The following is a 17,194-nucleotide window of genomic DNA, read 5'->3' as shown; positions in this document are numbered from 1 at the left end:
CCGGAGCTCTGAGACCAGATTCTGGGATTCCACCACCCCCATTCCCAGTGCTCCCACTGTTCTCTGGCATGGGTCAAGGGTGTGGGTATCAAGCCTAGCCTGCTCCATTGCGCAGGTAAATCCTATCGCCCTGCAATTTTTGAGGAGTTGGGTAAGCTCTATGATTGGTGATCCATGGCCGTTGAGAGCAGTCGTGAACCACTGTCTGAATGTAGGAACCTTTTGAAAGGTAAGCTGAAAATGTCTCCCCATGGTCCTTCCATGTTCTCTTTCCAATTCAATCCTAACCCATGCCTTGCAGCAACTCTTCATGGCACCCGCAATTAACTCATGCTCCCAGCCCACTCTCCCCATTGCACCTCATACTGTCTATGCCAACTCATGCCCCTCCACCCAGTATGCATCATCTTCATAACCAAATAATAAAATTGGCACGTGTGATTCTGTAATGAAACAAAACAAAAACACCCATTCACATATCATCTTGTGAAAAAAAACTGCTGTCCCTACAACCTTTAAATAATCATTGAAACTTGTACATCTGATGTGTAATTTGTAATTTTACCAAAATGTATACTTAGTTTAAACTTTAAAAGAGTCAATCAGACAGACAATCAATAAAAGACTTCCGGTGGCGGCTATAAGGTGAGCATGGCACACAAGATGGCTCCCGATAAATGGGTGCAGTTTTTGGAAGTGGGTATGTTTGTTGATTAGATTTGGATTTTGTTTTTGTCACGTGTACCGAGGTACAGTAAAAAGTATTTTCTGTGAGCAGCGCAACAGATCATTAAGTACATGAAAAGAAAAGGAAATAAAAGAAAATACTAGGGCAACACCAGGTACACAATGTAACTAGATAACAACAACAACGGGTGAAGCATACAGGGGTGTAGTGTTAATCAGGTCAGTCCATAAGAGGGTCGTTTAGGAGTCTGGTGACAGTTGGGAAGAAGCTGTTTTTGAGTCTATTCATGCGTATTCTCAGACTTTTGAATCGCCTGCCCGATGGGAGAAGTTGGAAGAGTGAGTAGGCAGGGTGGGAGGAGTCTTTGATTATGCTGCCCGCTTTCCACATGCAGCAGGAGGTGTAGATAGAGTCAATGGGTGGGAGGCAGGTTCGTATGATGGACTGGGTGGTGTTCACGACTCTCTGAAGTTTCTTGCGGTCTTGGGCCGAGCAGTTGCCATATCAGGTTGTGATGCAGCCAGATAGGATGGTTTCTATAGTACATCTGTAAAAGTTGGTAAGAGTTAATGTGGACATCCCAAATTTCCTTCGTTTCTTGAGGAAGTATCGGCGCTTTCTTGGTGGTAGCATCGACGTGGGTGGACTAGGACAGATGTTTGGAGATGTGTATCCCTCGGAATTTGAAACTGCTAACCATCTCCACCTCGGCCCCGTTGATGCTGACAGGGGTGTGCACAGTACTTTGCTTTCTGAAGTCAATGACCAGCTGTTTAGTTTTGCTGGCATTGAGGGATAGATTGTTGTCGCTGCACCACTCCACTAGGTTCTCAATCACCCTCCTGTATTCTGACTCGTCATTATTCGAGATTCAGCCCACTATGGTCGTATCGTCAGCAAACTTGTAGATGGAGTTGTAACCAAGTTTTGCCACGCAGTCGTGTGTGTACTAGGAGTATAGTAGGGGGCTAAGTACGCAGCCTTGCGGGCCCAGGTATTAAGTACAATTATGGAGGAGGTGTTGTTGTTTATTCTTATTGATTGTGGTCTGTGGGTCAGAACGTCGAGGATCCTGTTGCAGTGTGAGCAGCCAAATCCTAGGTTTTGCAGCTTTGATATGAACTTGGCTGGGATTATGGTGTTGAAGGCGGAGCTGTAGTCAATAAACAGGAGTCTGATGTAGGAGTCCTTCTTGTCGAGATGCTCTAGGGATGTGTAGGGCCAGGGAGATGGTGTCTGCTGTGGACAGGTTACGGCGGTATGCGAATTGCAGTGGATCAAGGCGTTCTGGGAGTATGGAGGTGATGCGCTTCATGACCAACCTCTCGAAGCACTTCATTACGACTGAAGACAGGGCCAATGGACAGTAGTCATTGAGGCACATTGCCTGTTTTTTCTTTGGCACCGGTATGATGGTGGACTTCTTGAAGCAGGTGGGAACCTCGGAGCGGAGTAGGGACTGGTTAAAGATGTCCGCGAACACATCTGCTAGCTGGTCCGCGCAGGTTCTTAGTGCACGACCAGGGATCCCATCCGGACCCGTCGCCTTCCAAGGGTTCACTTTCAGCAAAGCCGATCTGACTTCAGAAGCTGTGACGATGGGCATGGGTGTGTTATGAGCTGTTGCAGCACTCGACAGCATATCGTTGGTTACCTGCCCAAACCGAGCATAGAATGCATGGAGTTCATCGGGGAGGGGTGCGCTGCTGCTGGAGATACTGCTTGGCTTCGTTTGTAGCCCTTTATGTTTTTTAGGCCTTGCCATAACCCTCGAGAGTCTGTAACGCTAGTCTGTGACTCTAGCTTGGTGGAGGTTCCTCCTCCAGTGTGGGATGTCTGAAGGATACAATATGAGACTGAAGTCTCATCAGACTCAGAACACCCTTGTGGCATAGAGGAGAAAAGGGCAAAGCCCGTCTTATCGCCTTTGCCCTCCCAATGGACAACGGAGAATGTAGTGGAATTCCTCATGGGGGAATTCAAGAAGCAAAGACTGGCGATGTTGGAGGACCTGTCCAGGGTGATTGAGGTGGCGATGGCCAATCAAGTGATCCTGGATAGGGTGGAACATCGGTTGGAAATGTAGGGCTCGACGATTCCGGAGGTGGAAGAGGCGGTCACAGACCATCGTGACCTCTTTTGGAGGCAGAGGTAGTGTTACTGGCAGAGGTCCACGAGATATTGAAGGCCAAGGTAGATGACCAGAAGAACCGGTCCAGGCGCCAGAACCTGAGGATTGCTGGGCGACCGGAGGGTTTTGAAGGTTTGAATGCCACAGAGTATGTGGTGAAGGTGCTCAGGAAGTTAGTGGAGGAGAAGTCTTTGCGAGCCCTGAAGAGATGGACCGGGCAAGCTGGTCACTGCGACAAAAACTCAGGTCCAGGGTTCCACCGCTGGCGGTCATAGTCCGTCTCCATAGATATCTGGACAAGGAGCAGATTTTAAAGCGGGCGAAGACCACGTGAGAGAGTGGATGGGAGGGCCATGCCATCCGAATTCATCAAGATGTCGAGGTGGAACTAGCAAAATGCTGAGATGGGTCCACAAGGCCAAAGTGGCACTTTACAAGAGCAAGGTGTGGTTCGGAGTGGTGTACCTGGCTCGCTTGAGGGTCACATATAAATACAGAGACCATTATTTTGACACACTGGACGAGACAATGACTTTTTGGGGGAAAAAATGGACGGGGAGAGATTTGACTGTGGTTGTTGTAAAACATGGGGTTTTGAACTTTACGTTTTCGTGTAACTTGCCTTTTTCTGTGTTTCTTCCTTTTCTGTTTTGTGTTTGGTCTTTTCCATGGTAGTATGGAGTTGGGGTTTCTTGCTTTCTCGAAGGGGGATGGGTTCTTTCTTTCCAGGATATACAATATTAAAAGTGGGATTGGGAAATTGGGGTGTTTGTTTTTTCCCTCGTTTCCCCAAGTGAGGGTCACTCTGCTAGCAGTATGCTAGTTACCGGGAATGGAGAGGGAGAGAGAGCTGCAGCTGGCTACCTGGGGGGGGGGTTTGTGGATTACGGTAAAAAGACTAGGTTGGTTGGGTTTTCTTTATTTGGGGTGGGGAGGGGGAGAGAGAATGCATTTTGGAATTGAGTGGATTGTTTATTTGATGTTTGATGGGGGAGATTGGGGAAGGTTGTTGAATAGGTGCTCGAGAGGGGTTGGGGGTTGGAGAAGGAACTGGGTAGAGGGAGGTTAGAGTGCTGGTGATTAAGGTGGTTTCTTTGTTCATGGATTGATGTTGCGATGGTGAAGGCAGCCATCTTGGATGAACCTGGAATCAGGGTAGGTTTGGGCCCTGTCGGACTTCCTCACTGGTGGGGTACGGTTGATTCTAGTAGGGGAGCCCCCATAGGCCCCAGTCAGGATGATTACATGGAACGCGAGGGATTAAACAGTCCAGTTAAAAATTCCCGGGTGTTTGCCCATTTGAAGAGTTTGAAGGCGGATGTAATCTTCTTGCAGGAGACACATCTGAGGATTAGGGATCAGGCAAGGCGAAGGAAGGGGTGGGTGGGGCCAGTGTTCTACTCAAATTTTGATGCAAGGACGAGAGGGGTGATGATGTTGATTAACAGGAGGATGGCCTTTACAGCAGCCAGTATTTTGGCGGATCCTGGGGGGAGATATGTAATAGTGAGTGGGACATTTGCAGGCGCTCTGGTGGTTATAGTGAACGCAAATGCACAAAATTGGGAAGACGCGGACTTTATCAAGAAGGTGTTGTGGCCATGTCCGAGCTAGATTTGCATCAATTGATCACAGGGGGAGATTTCAATTGTGTATTAGACCCAAGCATGGATAGGTCGAGCCCCAAGTCCTTCGGGGATGGCAAAAGAGCTGGCAGTGTTCATGGAGCAGATGGGGCGGTAGACCCGCGGAGGTTTAGATACCTGAGGGAGTGGGAGTTTTTCTTCTTCTCGCACATACACAGAGTCTACTCCCGAATAGATATTTTTATGGTGTGGAAATCATTACTCCCAGACATGGTGGAGGCTGGGTGCGCGGCGATTTTAATATTGGAACATGCCCCCCACTATGTGGATGTGCGTTTGGAGACCAGACGAGCCTCGCGCCCCCTTTGGCGGTTGGATACAACGCTCCTGGCAGATAAGGGGTTTTGTGAAAGGGTGGCTTCGGCCATCGGGATAATGTAGGATTCAACAAGAACAGGGAGGTTTCACCCTCCACCTTCTGGGAAGCACTGAAGGTGGTTGTCGGTGGGCAGATAATTTTGTATAAGGCCCACAGGAATAAGGTTGATTGGATGGAAAGGCAGAGGCTGCTTGACTCCACTCTGGGGGTGGACCGACAATACTCCACAGACCCGATGACAAAGTTGTTAGTGTAGAGGAAGAAGCTACAGATGGAATTCAAGCTTGTTTCAAGGGGGAATGCAGTGAGCTAACTTTGTCGTTCGCGAGGGGCATTTTATGAGTATGGTGAGGCCAGCTGGTTATTGGCTCCCCAGTTGAGGTGGCAAGCAGCCTGCGGGAGAGAGCTCAGGTTAAGGCGAGGGGAGGTTACTGCGCCAGATAGGGTTAATGGGGTATTTAAGGCTTTCTACCGGGGCTGTACAAATCTGAGCCTCTAGACGATGAATTGGGAATAGAGCAGTTTTTGGATGGGTTGGACTTCCCGGGAGTGGATAGAGAGAGGAGGGAGGGGCTGGAGGCACCGCTAGGGTTTAAGCAGATTATGGACTGTATCTGTTCCAAGTAGTCGGGAAAGGCATCAGGGCCGATGTTCCCTGGTGGAATTCTATAAACAGTTGGTGCCACATTTATTGGGGGTGTTCAAACACTCTGTCTGAGGGGGATGTTGCTGGCCACATCGAAGCAGGCGTTGATCTTTTTGATCCCGAAGGACAAAGATTTCTTGGGGAGTGTGGGTCTTACAAGTCTATCTCACTGTTGAATACCCGACGAAAGGGGACTCGCTAAGGTGCTGACGATGCTGGAGGGGTGCGTGCTGCAGATTATCTCGGAGGACCAGACAGGGCTTGTCAAGGGCCGACAGTTGTTGGCCAATATAAGGAGACTTTTAAATGTGATCCTATCGCCCTCCTTGGGCACTGTTCTAGGGGTAATTATCTCCATGGGTGAGGAGAAGGCATTTGATCGGGTGGAGTGGAGGTACCTCTTTGAGATTTTGGATCGATTTGGGTTTGGGCTAGCATTTATCTCCTGGGTGAGACTGTTGTATAGTGCCCCCACAGCTCGTGTCCAAACCAAAGCGGTGCGTTCCGGGTACTTCCAGTTGCACAGGGGTACAGGATACACAACTCACACCGTTACGGTTTGCGCAGGCGATTGAATCACTGGCCATCATGCTTTGATTGTCAGGCTGGTGGAGGGACATAGATATGGGGGGGGGGGGGGGGGGGGGGGGGGGGGGGGGGAGTGGTATGGAGCATGGGGTGTCCCTTTATGCGGATGACTTGTTGCTATATGTTTCAGACCCTCTCTCTAGTGGGGAGGATAATGGAGCAGTTGAGGAAATTTGGTCCCTTCTCAGGATACACTTTTTGTTTTAATTTTTTAAAAAATGTTTCCAATTAAGGGGCAATTTAGCGTGGCCAATCCCCCTAGCCTGCACATCTTTAGGTTGTGGGGGTGAGACCCGCGGGGACACCGGGGAGAATGTGCAAACTCCACATGGACAGTGACCTGGGGCCGGGATCGAACCCAAGTCCTCGGCGGCGTGATACAGCAATGCTATACACTGCGCCACTGTGGATACAAATTGAGTGTGAGTAAGAGTGAGATCTTCCAGGTGAAGCCCCTGAGAAAGGGAGCAGATTTGGGGAGGCTGCTGTTTAGGCTGGCCAGGATGAAGTTTAGGTATTTAGGGATACGGGTGGCTCATGACTGGGCCTTGCTAAATAAATTGAACCTGGCCAGGCTCGCAGAGGGAGTGAAGGGAGACTTGAAGAGGTAGGATGCCCTCCCTTTGTCCTTGACGGGGAGAGTGCTGATGGTCAAAATAAACCTTCTGCCAGGGTTCTTATTTGTGTTCCAGTGTCTCCCGATCTTTCTTCCCAAGTCTTTTCTCATTAGGGTTGATAAGTTAATCTCGGCCTTTATCCTGCAGGGGGAGAGGCAATCGGGAGGGCTGTCGCTACCGAATCTGATGTTCTATTACTGGGTGGAGAACATCAAGAAAGTGTGGGGGGTAGGTGAAGGAGCCAGGGTCGGGTTGGAGGCGGATGGATGAGGTTTCCAATGCACGTTCATGTCGAAGGACGTTGGTTGCAGCCTCTCTTCAGTTCTCTCTGACCAGGTTCTCTATGAACCCGGTGATAGTGACGTCCACAACAGCTTGGGGCCAATTCAGGCAGCATTTAAAATTGGGAACGATATTCACTGCTGTCACTGATTTGTAGGAACCATTGGTTTGTGCCGTCCGGGATGGATGCTATCTATAAGATTTGGAAGAGTGAGAGGTTTGAGAGGTTCAGGGATTTGTTTATGGAGGGTAGGTTTGCTGGGCTGGAGGAGATAGTGGAAAAATTTAAACTTCCGAGGGGGAGTTTGTTTAGGTGTATGCAGGTGCGAAACTTTGTTCGTAAGGAACAGTTACCAGGACCTATACTTATGGACAGGATGCTACATCTAGATGAGATAGGGGAAGGGGAGATATCCAATATATATATGGGTGGTTGTTGGAGACGGGGAGAGCACTGTTAGAGGAAGTAAATGGGAAGTCGGAGGAGTTGGGGCTGGAGGGAGGGGGTGGGGAATGAGATCTTGCACAGGGTGAATTCTACCTCTTCTTGTGCCAGGCTGAGCCTGATATGGTTCAAAGTATTTCACAGGGCGCATGTAACTAGAGCTCGCATGAGTGGGTTCTTTCCAGAAGGCCTCAGTCCATGTCTCAGCCCCCACCTCCACTCCCAGCACCTCCTCCTCCCATTTGTGCTTAACATTCTCCACCAGGGTGCCCTCCTTCTCCATCAATTCCTTGTAAATATTTGACACCTTCCCCTCCCTTATTTCTACCTCCAACAGGAGCTTAGCTTGCAGCACCAGAGGCAGCACCCCTGGGAAGGACGGCACCTCTCTCCTCACAAAACCCCGAACCTGCAGGTACCCAAGACAATTCCCCTTGGGCAGCTCATACAATTCCTCCAGCCCCGCAAATTTTCTCCCTATAAACAAGTCCCTGAAGTCCTCAACCCCACCTGTCGCCACCCCGGAACCTCGCATCCAGTCTCGTTGGCACAAACCTATCGTTATCACAAATAGGTGGCCACAACGACATACCCTCTAACCCCAAGTGCTGCCTACACTGCCCCACACCCTTAAAGCTGACATCACCACTGGGCTAATGGAATATCTGGCCGGCGAGAACAGCAAAAATAAACAACAAGCTCGTTGTCGCCAAAATCCATCAACAAACTGACCTCTCCTCCACGGCCAAATTCCCCTAAAATCCCCATAATCTACCGAATGCAGCCCAACAGGTCCGAAACATATAACAGGTCATCCGCGTACAACAAAACCCCGTGCTCGACACCCCATCCCCCGCTCAATCCCACTCCAATCCATCGAAGCGTGAAGCACCATTGCCAATGACTCTGTCACCAAGGCGAAAAGCAACAGCGAGAGCGGGCATGTCTCATTCCACAGTGTAGCCCAAAGTACTCCAAACTCACTCGGTTCGTCTGCACCCTCGCCACCGGCACCTTAAACAGCAACCGGACCGGATACACAAACCCCTGTCCAAACCACCCCAGGACCGCAAACAAATACGCCCACTCCACCTGATCAAAATCTTTCTCCGCATCCATTGCCACCACCAACTCAACCAACATCACCCCGCCCCAAAGGTATCATAATCACATTAAGTAACCTCCGCACATTCGCCGACAATTGTCTTCCTTTCACAAAACCTGCCTGATCCTTTCTAATCAATCCCCGCACACCGTCCTCAAACTGCGACGCAAGCACCTTCGGCAAAACCTGGCATCGACATTCAATATCAATATTGGGCGACACGACCCATATAGCTCCGGGTCCTTATCCTTTTTTAGAACCAGGGAGATGGATGCCTCGATAACATAGGGGGGAGCTCCCCCCCCTCCCTCGCCTCATTATACGCCCTCACCAGCAGTGGCCCCAGCTCCGCCCCAAGATCTGACAAAATTCTACTGGGAAACTGTCCAGGCCCGGGGCCTTCCCACCTTCATGCCATCCATCATCACCCCAGCCCAATTAGGGTCTCCAGACCCTGGACCCATTTCTTCACCACCTTGGGAAATTCCAACCCATCCAGGAACTGCCTCCTTACCTACCTATTACACCCGCCCCCCCCCCCAAACCCCCCTATGGGCCAGCATCCAACTCGCCTTCCACCGGTACTCTTAAAATGCCCCGTGGCCCCTCGCAACTGCCCCACCGCCTTCCCCATAGACACTAACCCAAACTCCATCTGGAGCCTGTCTCTCCTTCAGCAACCCCTTCTCCGGCACCACCGAGTACCTTCGTAAGATGTCCACGACCTGCCTTTCCCTCTCCTCCCGCTCCATCCTTTCCTTATGCACCCAAATCAAAATAAAATCCCCTCTACAGCCTTGAGTGGCTCCCTCATGGCAGCCCTCACCCGCTCACATCCCCCCCCGTATCCGCCAAGAGCCCCACATCTAACCTCCACTGCGGCCAATGGGCCTGCCCCTAAACCACCTACAAATCCACCCAATGCACGCGTGATCAGAGACCACGATCGCCAAATGCCCAGAGTCCACCACCCCCGCCAACAATCCTTGTCCATTACGAAAATATCAATCTGGGAAAACACATAGTGCAAATGGGAGAAGTATGAAAACCCCTTCGCCCTCGGCCTCCCAAACCACCCATAAGCTCCATGAACCCCCTCAGCTCCCTAGCCACCGCTGACACCCTCGACGACTTCGGACTCGACTGGTCCAGACTCGGATCCAGGACCGTATTAAAATCCGTCAGCCCCCCCTTTCAAGGTGCTTCTCCAAATCTGGAATCCTCTCCAACACCCGCCTCATTAAATCCACATCATCCCAATTTGGGGCATAAATGTTTACCAGGACGACTTTTTCTCTACTCCTCATCCTCTGATCCATACACCGACCTCACCCGAGGAGTATTGCCTTCCCTGGGCACTCAAACCTTTTATACTCAAAATGCTCCCCCCCCCCCCCATATAGGTGGGGAAGGACTAACAAAATCCACCTTAAGAGGGAGCCACCAAATGTGCAGCCACTCACTCCATGGTCGCGACTGGAAGTCGGGTTTTACTATGTTTAAAATGTGTAAATGTAAACTGTCGTTAACAAAACAGTTTTTATAATGAACAATATCATGGTTCATTTTGCGAAAATGTTTTTTTATTATTAATTGTTTCACTATTTAGCTGCTGTCACAGGATAAAGGCTCTTCTTGCCAAAAAAGGTTAACAAAATATGTTGACCATCTGCTGGTGTCGACCTGAAAACAATTATTGGGACACATACTAAATTGTACAATTGATGTTGCTCTTCCAGCCTTGTTAAATTCTGTGCCTTCACTTGAGACGCACCAGAGGCACAACTGCATTCACACTAGCCTGTGATGCACCAGGTTGAAAAACCATTGCGCTGTCATTCTAGACTACCTGCAGAAAGTTTTCATAAGAAAATGATACCTGTATATGCAAGAGCAATTATCCCTTACCAATCACAACAAGATTCAGCAGCTGCTTTCCTCCTTGTCTCTTTTCAAGCTCAGCTTTCACATCAATCTGTTGCCTTGTTTTGGTAGAACCTTTACTGAGAGTCTGAACTACGGCTGCTTCTTCAGTTAAAGATGCAACATGAGCTGTAGAATTTGACTTCGATGAAACCTCCGGCAATGGAGACGGTGAAGTCTCTTCAGTGACTGTACCCTTTCGCAGGTGGCCATTCTCATCAACATTTGCACTATAGTCAATAAAGTAAACATAATTAGTGCAACATGCTTCAAAACACACTCATATGCATGCCTACTGTACATGAAAGAAACCACTGTCAGAATTACCCTACAGTTATGAACAAAATTTCAATTAACTGGAGATGGCATAATTTGAACTCCACAGAATCTACAAGTCTCATAAGTCAATAATTGATTGGGTTTAAAAAAAACGAGAGAACTGATTCTATGAACCAGGGGCTGGTTTAGCACACTGGGCTAAATCGCTGGCTTTGAAAGCAGACCAAGGCAGGCCAGCAGCACGGTTCAATTCCCGTACCAGTTTCCCTGAACAGGCGCCGGAATGTGGCGACTAGGGACTTTTCACAGTAACTTCATTTGAAGCCTACTTGTGACAATAAGCGATTTTCATTTCATTTTCATTTTCTCATGAACGTGCACTTTGGACCTTACCCAAAGGCTATCCATATATTTTTTTAAAATAAACATTTTATTAAGGTATTTTTGGTATAGTAACAACAAAATAAATAATATACATGAATCATAAACATAGTGCAAAATCCATTTACCTTTTGTACAGGTCCCACCCTTATTGATCCCCCTACTCGAATCTAAACTACCCCACCCCCACCCCCCAACCGTCTGCTGACGATTAATTTTCCGCAAAGAAGTCGACGAACGGTTGCCATCTCCGGGCGAACCCTAACAGTGACCCTCTCAAGGCGAACTTGATTTTCTCCAAACAGAGACAGCTAGCCATGTCCGATAGCCAGGTCTCCGACTTCGGGGGCTTTGAGTCCCTCCATGCTAATAGTATCCGTCTCCGGGCTACCAGGAAAACAAAGGCCAGAACGTCTGCCTCTTTCTCCTCCTGGATTCCTGGGTCCTCTGACACCCCAGAAATCACCACCTCTGGACTCAGTGCCACCCTTGTTTTTAACACTGTGGACATGACGTTCGCAAACCACTGCCAAAATCCCCTAAGCTTTGGACATGTCCAAAACATGTGGACATGGTTCGCTGGCCCTTCTGCACATTTTGTGCACCTGTCCTCCACCCCAAAGAATCTGCTCATCTGGGCCACTGTCATGTGAGCCTGGTGAACAACCTTAAATTGTATCAGGCTTAGCCTGGTACATGTTGCGGACGTGTTGACTCTACTCAACGCGTCCGCCCATAGACCATCCTCTATCTCACCTCCCAGCTCCTCCTCCCACTTACGCTTCAGCTCCTCGGTCTGCGTCACGTCCGATCCCATCAGCTCCTTATAAATGTCCGAGACGCTCCCTTCTCCGATCCATCCTCTGGAAACTACCCTGTCCTGAATCCCCCTTAGCGGCAGGAGTGGGAAGGTTGACACCTGTTTACGAAGGAAGTCCCGCACCTGCAGATACCTGAATTTGTTTCCCCTCGACAACCCAAACTTCTCCTCCAGCGCCCTCATACTCGGAAAACTCCCCTCTACGAACATATCCCCCATCCTCTCAATCCCCGCTCTCCGCCATAACCAGAACCCCCCCATCCATACTCCCCGGGGCAAACTGGTGATTATTACAGATTGGGGCCTACACCGATGCTTCCACTGTTCCCACATGCCGCTTCCACTGGCCCCAAACTCTCAGGGCCGCCACCACCACTAAACTAAAGATTGGGGGGGGGGAAGGGAAAGTCAGGGAACCAAGAGATGAAGTAATCAGTGGGGAGCGTAGCTGCTTAGGAATACAAGAAAACACGAACAGACAAAACTCAAGAGTGGTTACGATTGTCCCCATCCCACAAAATATGGCACAGTGTATGGAAAGGCTTAGTAAACCAAGGTCCACCACACGAAGAAAAAAAAAAGGGACGGTCAATAGAGAATTAAAGGTGCTATATTTAAATGCGCGCAGTGTACGGAACAAGGTAGATGAGCTTGTGGCCCAGATTGTAATTGGCAGGTATGATGTGGTAGGCATCACAGAGACATGGTTGCAGGAGGTTCAGAACTGGCATTTAAACATCCAGGGATTCACAACCTATCAAAAAGACAGAGAGGTGGGCAGAGGGCGCGGGGTTGCCTCGTTAATTAGGAATGAAATTAAATCAATAGCACTAAACGACATAGGGTCAGATGATGTGGAGTCTGTGTGGGTAGAGTTGAGGAACCACAAAGGCAAAAAACCATAATGAGAGTTATGTACAGGCCTCCTAACAGTGGTCAGGACCGGGGGCACAAAATGCACCACAAAATAGAAAGTGCATGTCAGAAAGGCAAGGTCACAGTGATCATGGGGGACTTCAATATGCAGGTGGACTGGGTAAATAATGCTGCCAGTGGACCCAAGGAAAGGGAATTCATTGAATGTTTACAGGAGGGCTTTTTGGAACAGCTTGTGATGGAGCCCACGAGGGAACAGGCCATTCTGGACTTGTGTTATGTAATGAGCCAGACTTGATTAGAGATCTTAAAGTAAGGGAGCACTTAGGAGGCAGTGATCATAGTATGGTCGAATTCAATCTCCAATTTGAAAGACAGAAGGTAGAATCAGATGTAAAGGTTTTACAGTTAAATAAAGGTAACTACAGGGGCATGAGGGAGGAACTGACGAAAATCGACTAGGAGCAGAGCCTATTGGGAAAGACAGTAGAACAGCAATGACAGGAGTTTCTGAGAGTAATTGAGGACACAGTACAGAGGTTCATCCCAAAGAAAAGAAAGGTTATCAGAGGGGGGATTAGGCAGCCATGGCTGACAAAGGAAGTTAGGGAATGCATCAAAGCAAAAGAGAAAGCCTATAATGTGGCAAAGAGTAGTGGGAAGTCAGAAGATTGGGAAGGCTACAAAAACAAACAGAGGATAACAAAGAGAGAAATAAGGAAAGAGAGGATCAAATATGAAGGTAGGCTAGCCAGTAACATTAGGAATGATAGTAAAAGTTTCTCTAAATACATTAAAAACAAACGGGAGGCAAAAGTTGACATTGGGCCGCTCCAAAATGACACTGGTAATTTTGTGATGGGAGACAAGGAAATAGCTGAGGAACTAAATAAGGACTTTGCGTCAGTCTTCACAGTAGAAGACATGAGTAATATCCCAACAATTCCGGAGAGTCAGGGGGCAGAGTTGAATATGGTAGCCATCACAAAGGAGAAAGTGCTAGAGAAACTAAGAGGTCTAAAAATTGATAAATCTCCGGGCCCAGATGGGCTACATCCTAGAGTTCTAAAGGAGATAGCTGAAGAAATAGTGGAGGCGTTAGTTATGATCTTTCAAAAGTCACTGGAGTCAGGGAAAGTCACAGAGGATTGGAAAATCGCTGTTGTAACCCCTCTGTTCAAGAAGGGAATAAGGAAAAAGATGGAAAATTATAGGCCAATTAGCCCAACCTCGGTTGTTGGCAAGATTCTAGAATCCATTGTTAAGGATGAGATTTCTAAATTCTTGGAAGTGCAGGGTCAGATTAGGACAAGTCAGCATGGATTTAGTAAGGGGAGGTCGTGCCTGACAAACCTGTTAGAGTTCTTTGAAGAGATAACAAATAGGTTAGATCAAGGAGAGCCAATGGATGTTATCTATCTTGACTTCCAAAAGGCCTTTGATAAGGTGCCTCACGGGAGACTGCTGAGTAAAATAAGGGCCCATGGTATTCGAGGCAAGGTACTAATATGGATTGACGATTGGCTGTCAGGCAGAAGGCAGAGAGTTGGGATAAAAGGTTATTTTTCGGAATGGCAACCTGTGACGAGTGGTGTCCCGCAGGGTTCAGTGTTGGGGCCACAGCTGTTCTCTTTATATATTAACGATCTAGATGACGGGACTGGGGGCATTCTGGCTAAGTTTGCCGAAGATACAAAGATGGGTGGAGGGGCAGGTAGTATGGAGGAGGTGGGGAGGCTGCAGAAAGATTTAGACAGTTTAGGAGAGTGGTCCAAGAAATGGCTGATGAAATTCAACGTGGGCAAGTGCGACGTCTTGCACTTTGGAAAAAAGAATAGAGGCATGAACTATTTTCTAAACGGTGACAAAATTCATAATGCTGAAGTGCAAAGGGACATGGGAGTCCTAGTCCAGGATTCTCTAAAGGTAAACTTGCAGGTTGAGTCCGTAATTAAGAAAGCAAATGCAATGTTGTCATTCATCTCAAGAGGCTTGGAATATAAAAGCAGGGATATACTTCTGAAGCTTTATAAAGCATTAGTTAGGCCCCATTTAGAATACTGTGAGCAATTTTGGGCCCCACACCTCAGGAAGGACATACTGGCACTGGAGTGGGTCCAGCGGAGATTCACACGGATGATCCCAGGAATGGTAGGCCTAACATACGATGAACATCTGAGGATCCTGGGATTATATTCATTGGAGTTTAGGAGGTTGAGGGGAGATCTAATAGAAACTTACAAGATAATGAATGGCTTAGATAGGGTGGATGTAGGGAAGTTGTTTCCATTAGCAGGGGAGACTAGGACCCGGGGGCACAGCCTTAGAATAAAAGGGAGTCACTTTAGAACAGAGATGAGGAGAAATTTCTTCAGCCAGAGAGTGGTGGGTCTGTGGAATTCATTGCCACAGAGGGCGGTGGAGGCCGGGACGTTGAGTGTCTTTAAGACAGAAGTTGATAAATTCTTGATTTCTCGAGGAATTAAGGGCTATGGAGAGAGAGCGGGTAAATGGAGTTGAAATCAGCCATGATTGAATAGTGGAGTGGACTCGATGGGCCGAATGGCCTTACTTCCGCTCCTATGTCTTATGGTCTATACTGGTGGAGTACCGTGCCGGCGGGAACGGCAGAGCCGCAGCCGCCTCCATACGCACCCATGCAGACCCCTCCCCCACCAGCCACTTCCTGATCATGGCTATATTAGCCGCCCAGTAAAGTTGCTAAAATTTGGCAGCGCCAGCCCGCCCTCTCCCCGATTCTGCTCAAGCATTACCTTCCTTACTCGCGGGGTCTTGCCCGCCCAGACGAAGCCCGTGATCACTGTTGACCCGCTTAAAAAAGGAACCTCGGGAGGACTGTCACCTTAACCATTTGCACCCTCCCAGCCAGAGACAACGGAAGCACGTCCAATCTCCGAAAACCGTCCTACATTTGGTCCACCAGCCGGGCCAGATTCAATTTATGCCGCCGGTCCCATTCCCGCGCCACTTGGATGCTTAGGTACCTAAAGCTTCCCTTTACAACCTAAACGGCAGCTCTCCCAATCGCCTCTCCTGTCCCCTCGCCTGGACCGCAAACATCTCACTCTTTCCCATATTAAGCTTATACCCCAAAAACCGGCCAAATCCCCCTAGAGTCCTCATGATTTCTTCCATCCCCTCCATTGGGTCCAAAACGTACAGAAGCAGGTCATCCGCGTTGAGCGAAACCTTGTGCTCTCCCCCCTCCCCCCGGACCAGTCTTCTCCAGCCCCTCAAGGCTCTCAGAGCAATTGCCAACGGCTCTATAGCCAGCGCAAACAACAGTGGGGAGAGGGGGCATCCCTGTCTCATCCCCTGGCGCAGTCTAAAATAGTCCGATGTTGTCCTATTCGTCCGTACACTTGCCACAGGAGCCTGATACAGCAACCTGACCCAGTCAATAAAGCCCCGCCCAAATCCGAACCATCCCAGTATCTCCCACATATAATCCCATTCTACCCGATCAAAAGCCTTTCTGCATCCATTGCGATCACTACCTCCACCTCCCTAACTTCCGGGGGCATAGCTATCCATATTTTGGATGCATATAGGTAGTGCTGTTGACAATTTTCCATCCATTTTTCAGTTAATTGATTTCAGGTGGGAAATGATGGAATTGGATGTGCAGATCGGGGAGAAACATTTTTTAAATCAATTTCCGGCATGTGGATGGGCGCTGCTGGTTAAGCTGCATTTATTGCCCATATCTAGTTGCCAATCAGAAGGTGGTGGTGAGCTGCTGCAAACCACTGCAGTCCCCCAAAGTGCTGTTAGGGAGGGAATTCCAGGATTTTGACCTAGTGACAGTGAAGGAACGGCGATATATTTCCACATCAGGTTGGCAAATGACTTGGAGGGGAACCTCCAGTTGGTGGGGTTCCCAGGTACCTGCTGCTCTTGTCCTTCTAGATGGTAGTGGTCAAGGGTTTGGAAGGCCCGGAGTTACGGCAGTGCATCGTGTAGATGTTACACGTGGCTGCCACTGTCAATCGGTGATGGAGTGATTGAATGATTGTGGAGATAGCAATCAACCAGGCAGCTTTGTCCTGGATGGTGTTGAGCTTCTTGAGTGTTGTTGGAGCTGCACATATCCAGGCAAGTGGAGATATTCCATTTCACCACTGACTTGTGCTTTGTAGTCAAGCTTTGGGAGTCACGAGGTGAGTTACTCGCCGCAGGATTCCTGGCCTTTTACCTGCTCTTGCAGCTACAGTATTTATATTATTATAATCCCAGTTACGTTATAATTAGAGGGGCAGCACCGTGGCACAGTGGTTAGCATTGCTGCCCATGACGCTGAGGACCCGGGTTCGAATCCCGGCCCTGGGTCACTGTCCATGCGGAGTTTGCGTATTCTCCCCGTGTCTGCGTGGGTTTCGCCCCCACAGGCCAAAAGATGTGCAGGATAGGTGGATTGGCCACGCTAA

The 17,194-nt window shown here is 48.9% G+C and overlaps 1 protein-coding gene across 2 annotated transcripts in view; it reads right to left on the bottom strand.

The window, feature by feature from the left end:
* The window catches only part of hbs1l (HBS1-like translational GTPase), a 264,743-nt gene that overhangs the window by 56,194 nt on the left and 191,355 nt on the right, over positions 1-17,194 (bottom strand). For both annotated transcript variants that reach the window (XM_072499712.1, XM_072499713.1), the window contains one exon: positions 10,376-10,620. In XM_072499712.1, the coding sequence (XP_072355813.1) occupies positions 10,376-10,620 (245 nt within the window). The remainder of the gene's footprint in view (positions 1-10,375; positions 10,621-17,194) is intronic.

Source organism: Scyliorhinus torazame, chromosome 4, assembly GCF_047496885.1.
Source record: "Scyliorhinus torazame isolate Kashiwa2021f chromosome 4, sScyTor2.1, whole genome shotgun sequence".
Lineage (NCBI taxonomy): Eukaryota > Metazoa > Chordata > Chondrichthyes > Carcharhiniformes > Scyliorhinidae > Scyliorhinus > Scyliorhinus torazame.
The sequence above is the reverse complement of the archived record's forward strand: the minus strand, read 5'-3'. Positions and strand labels throughout refer to the sequence as shown.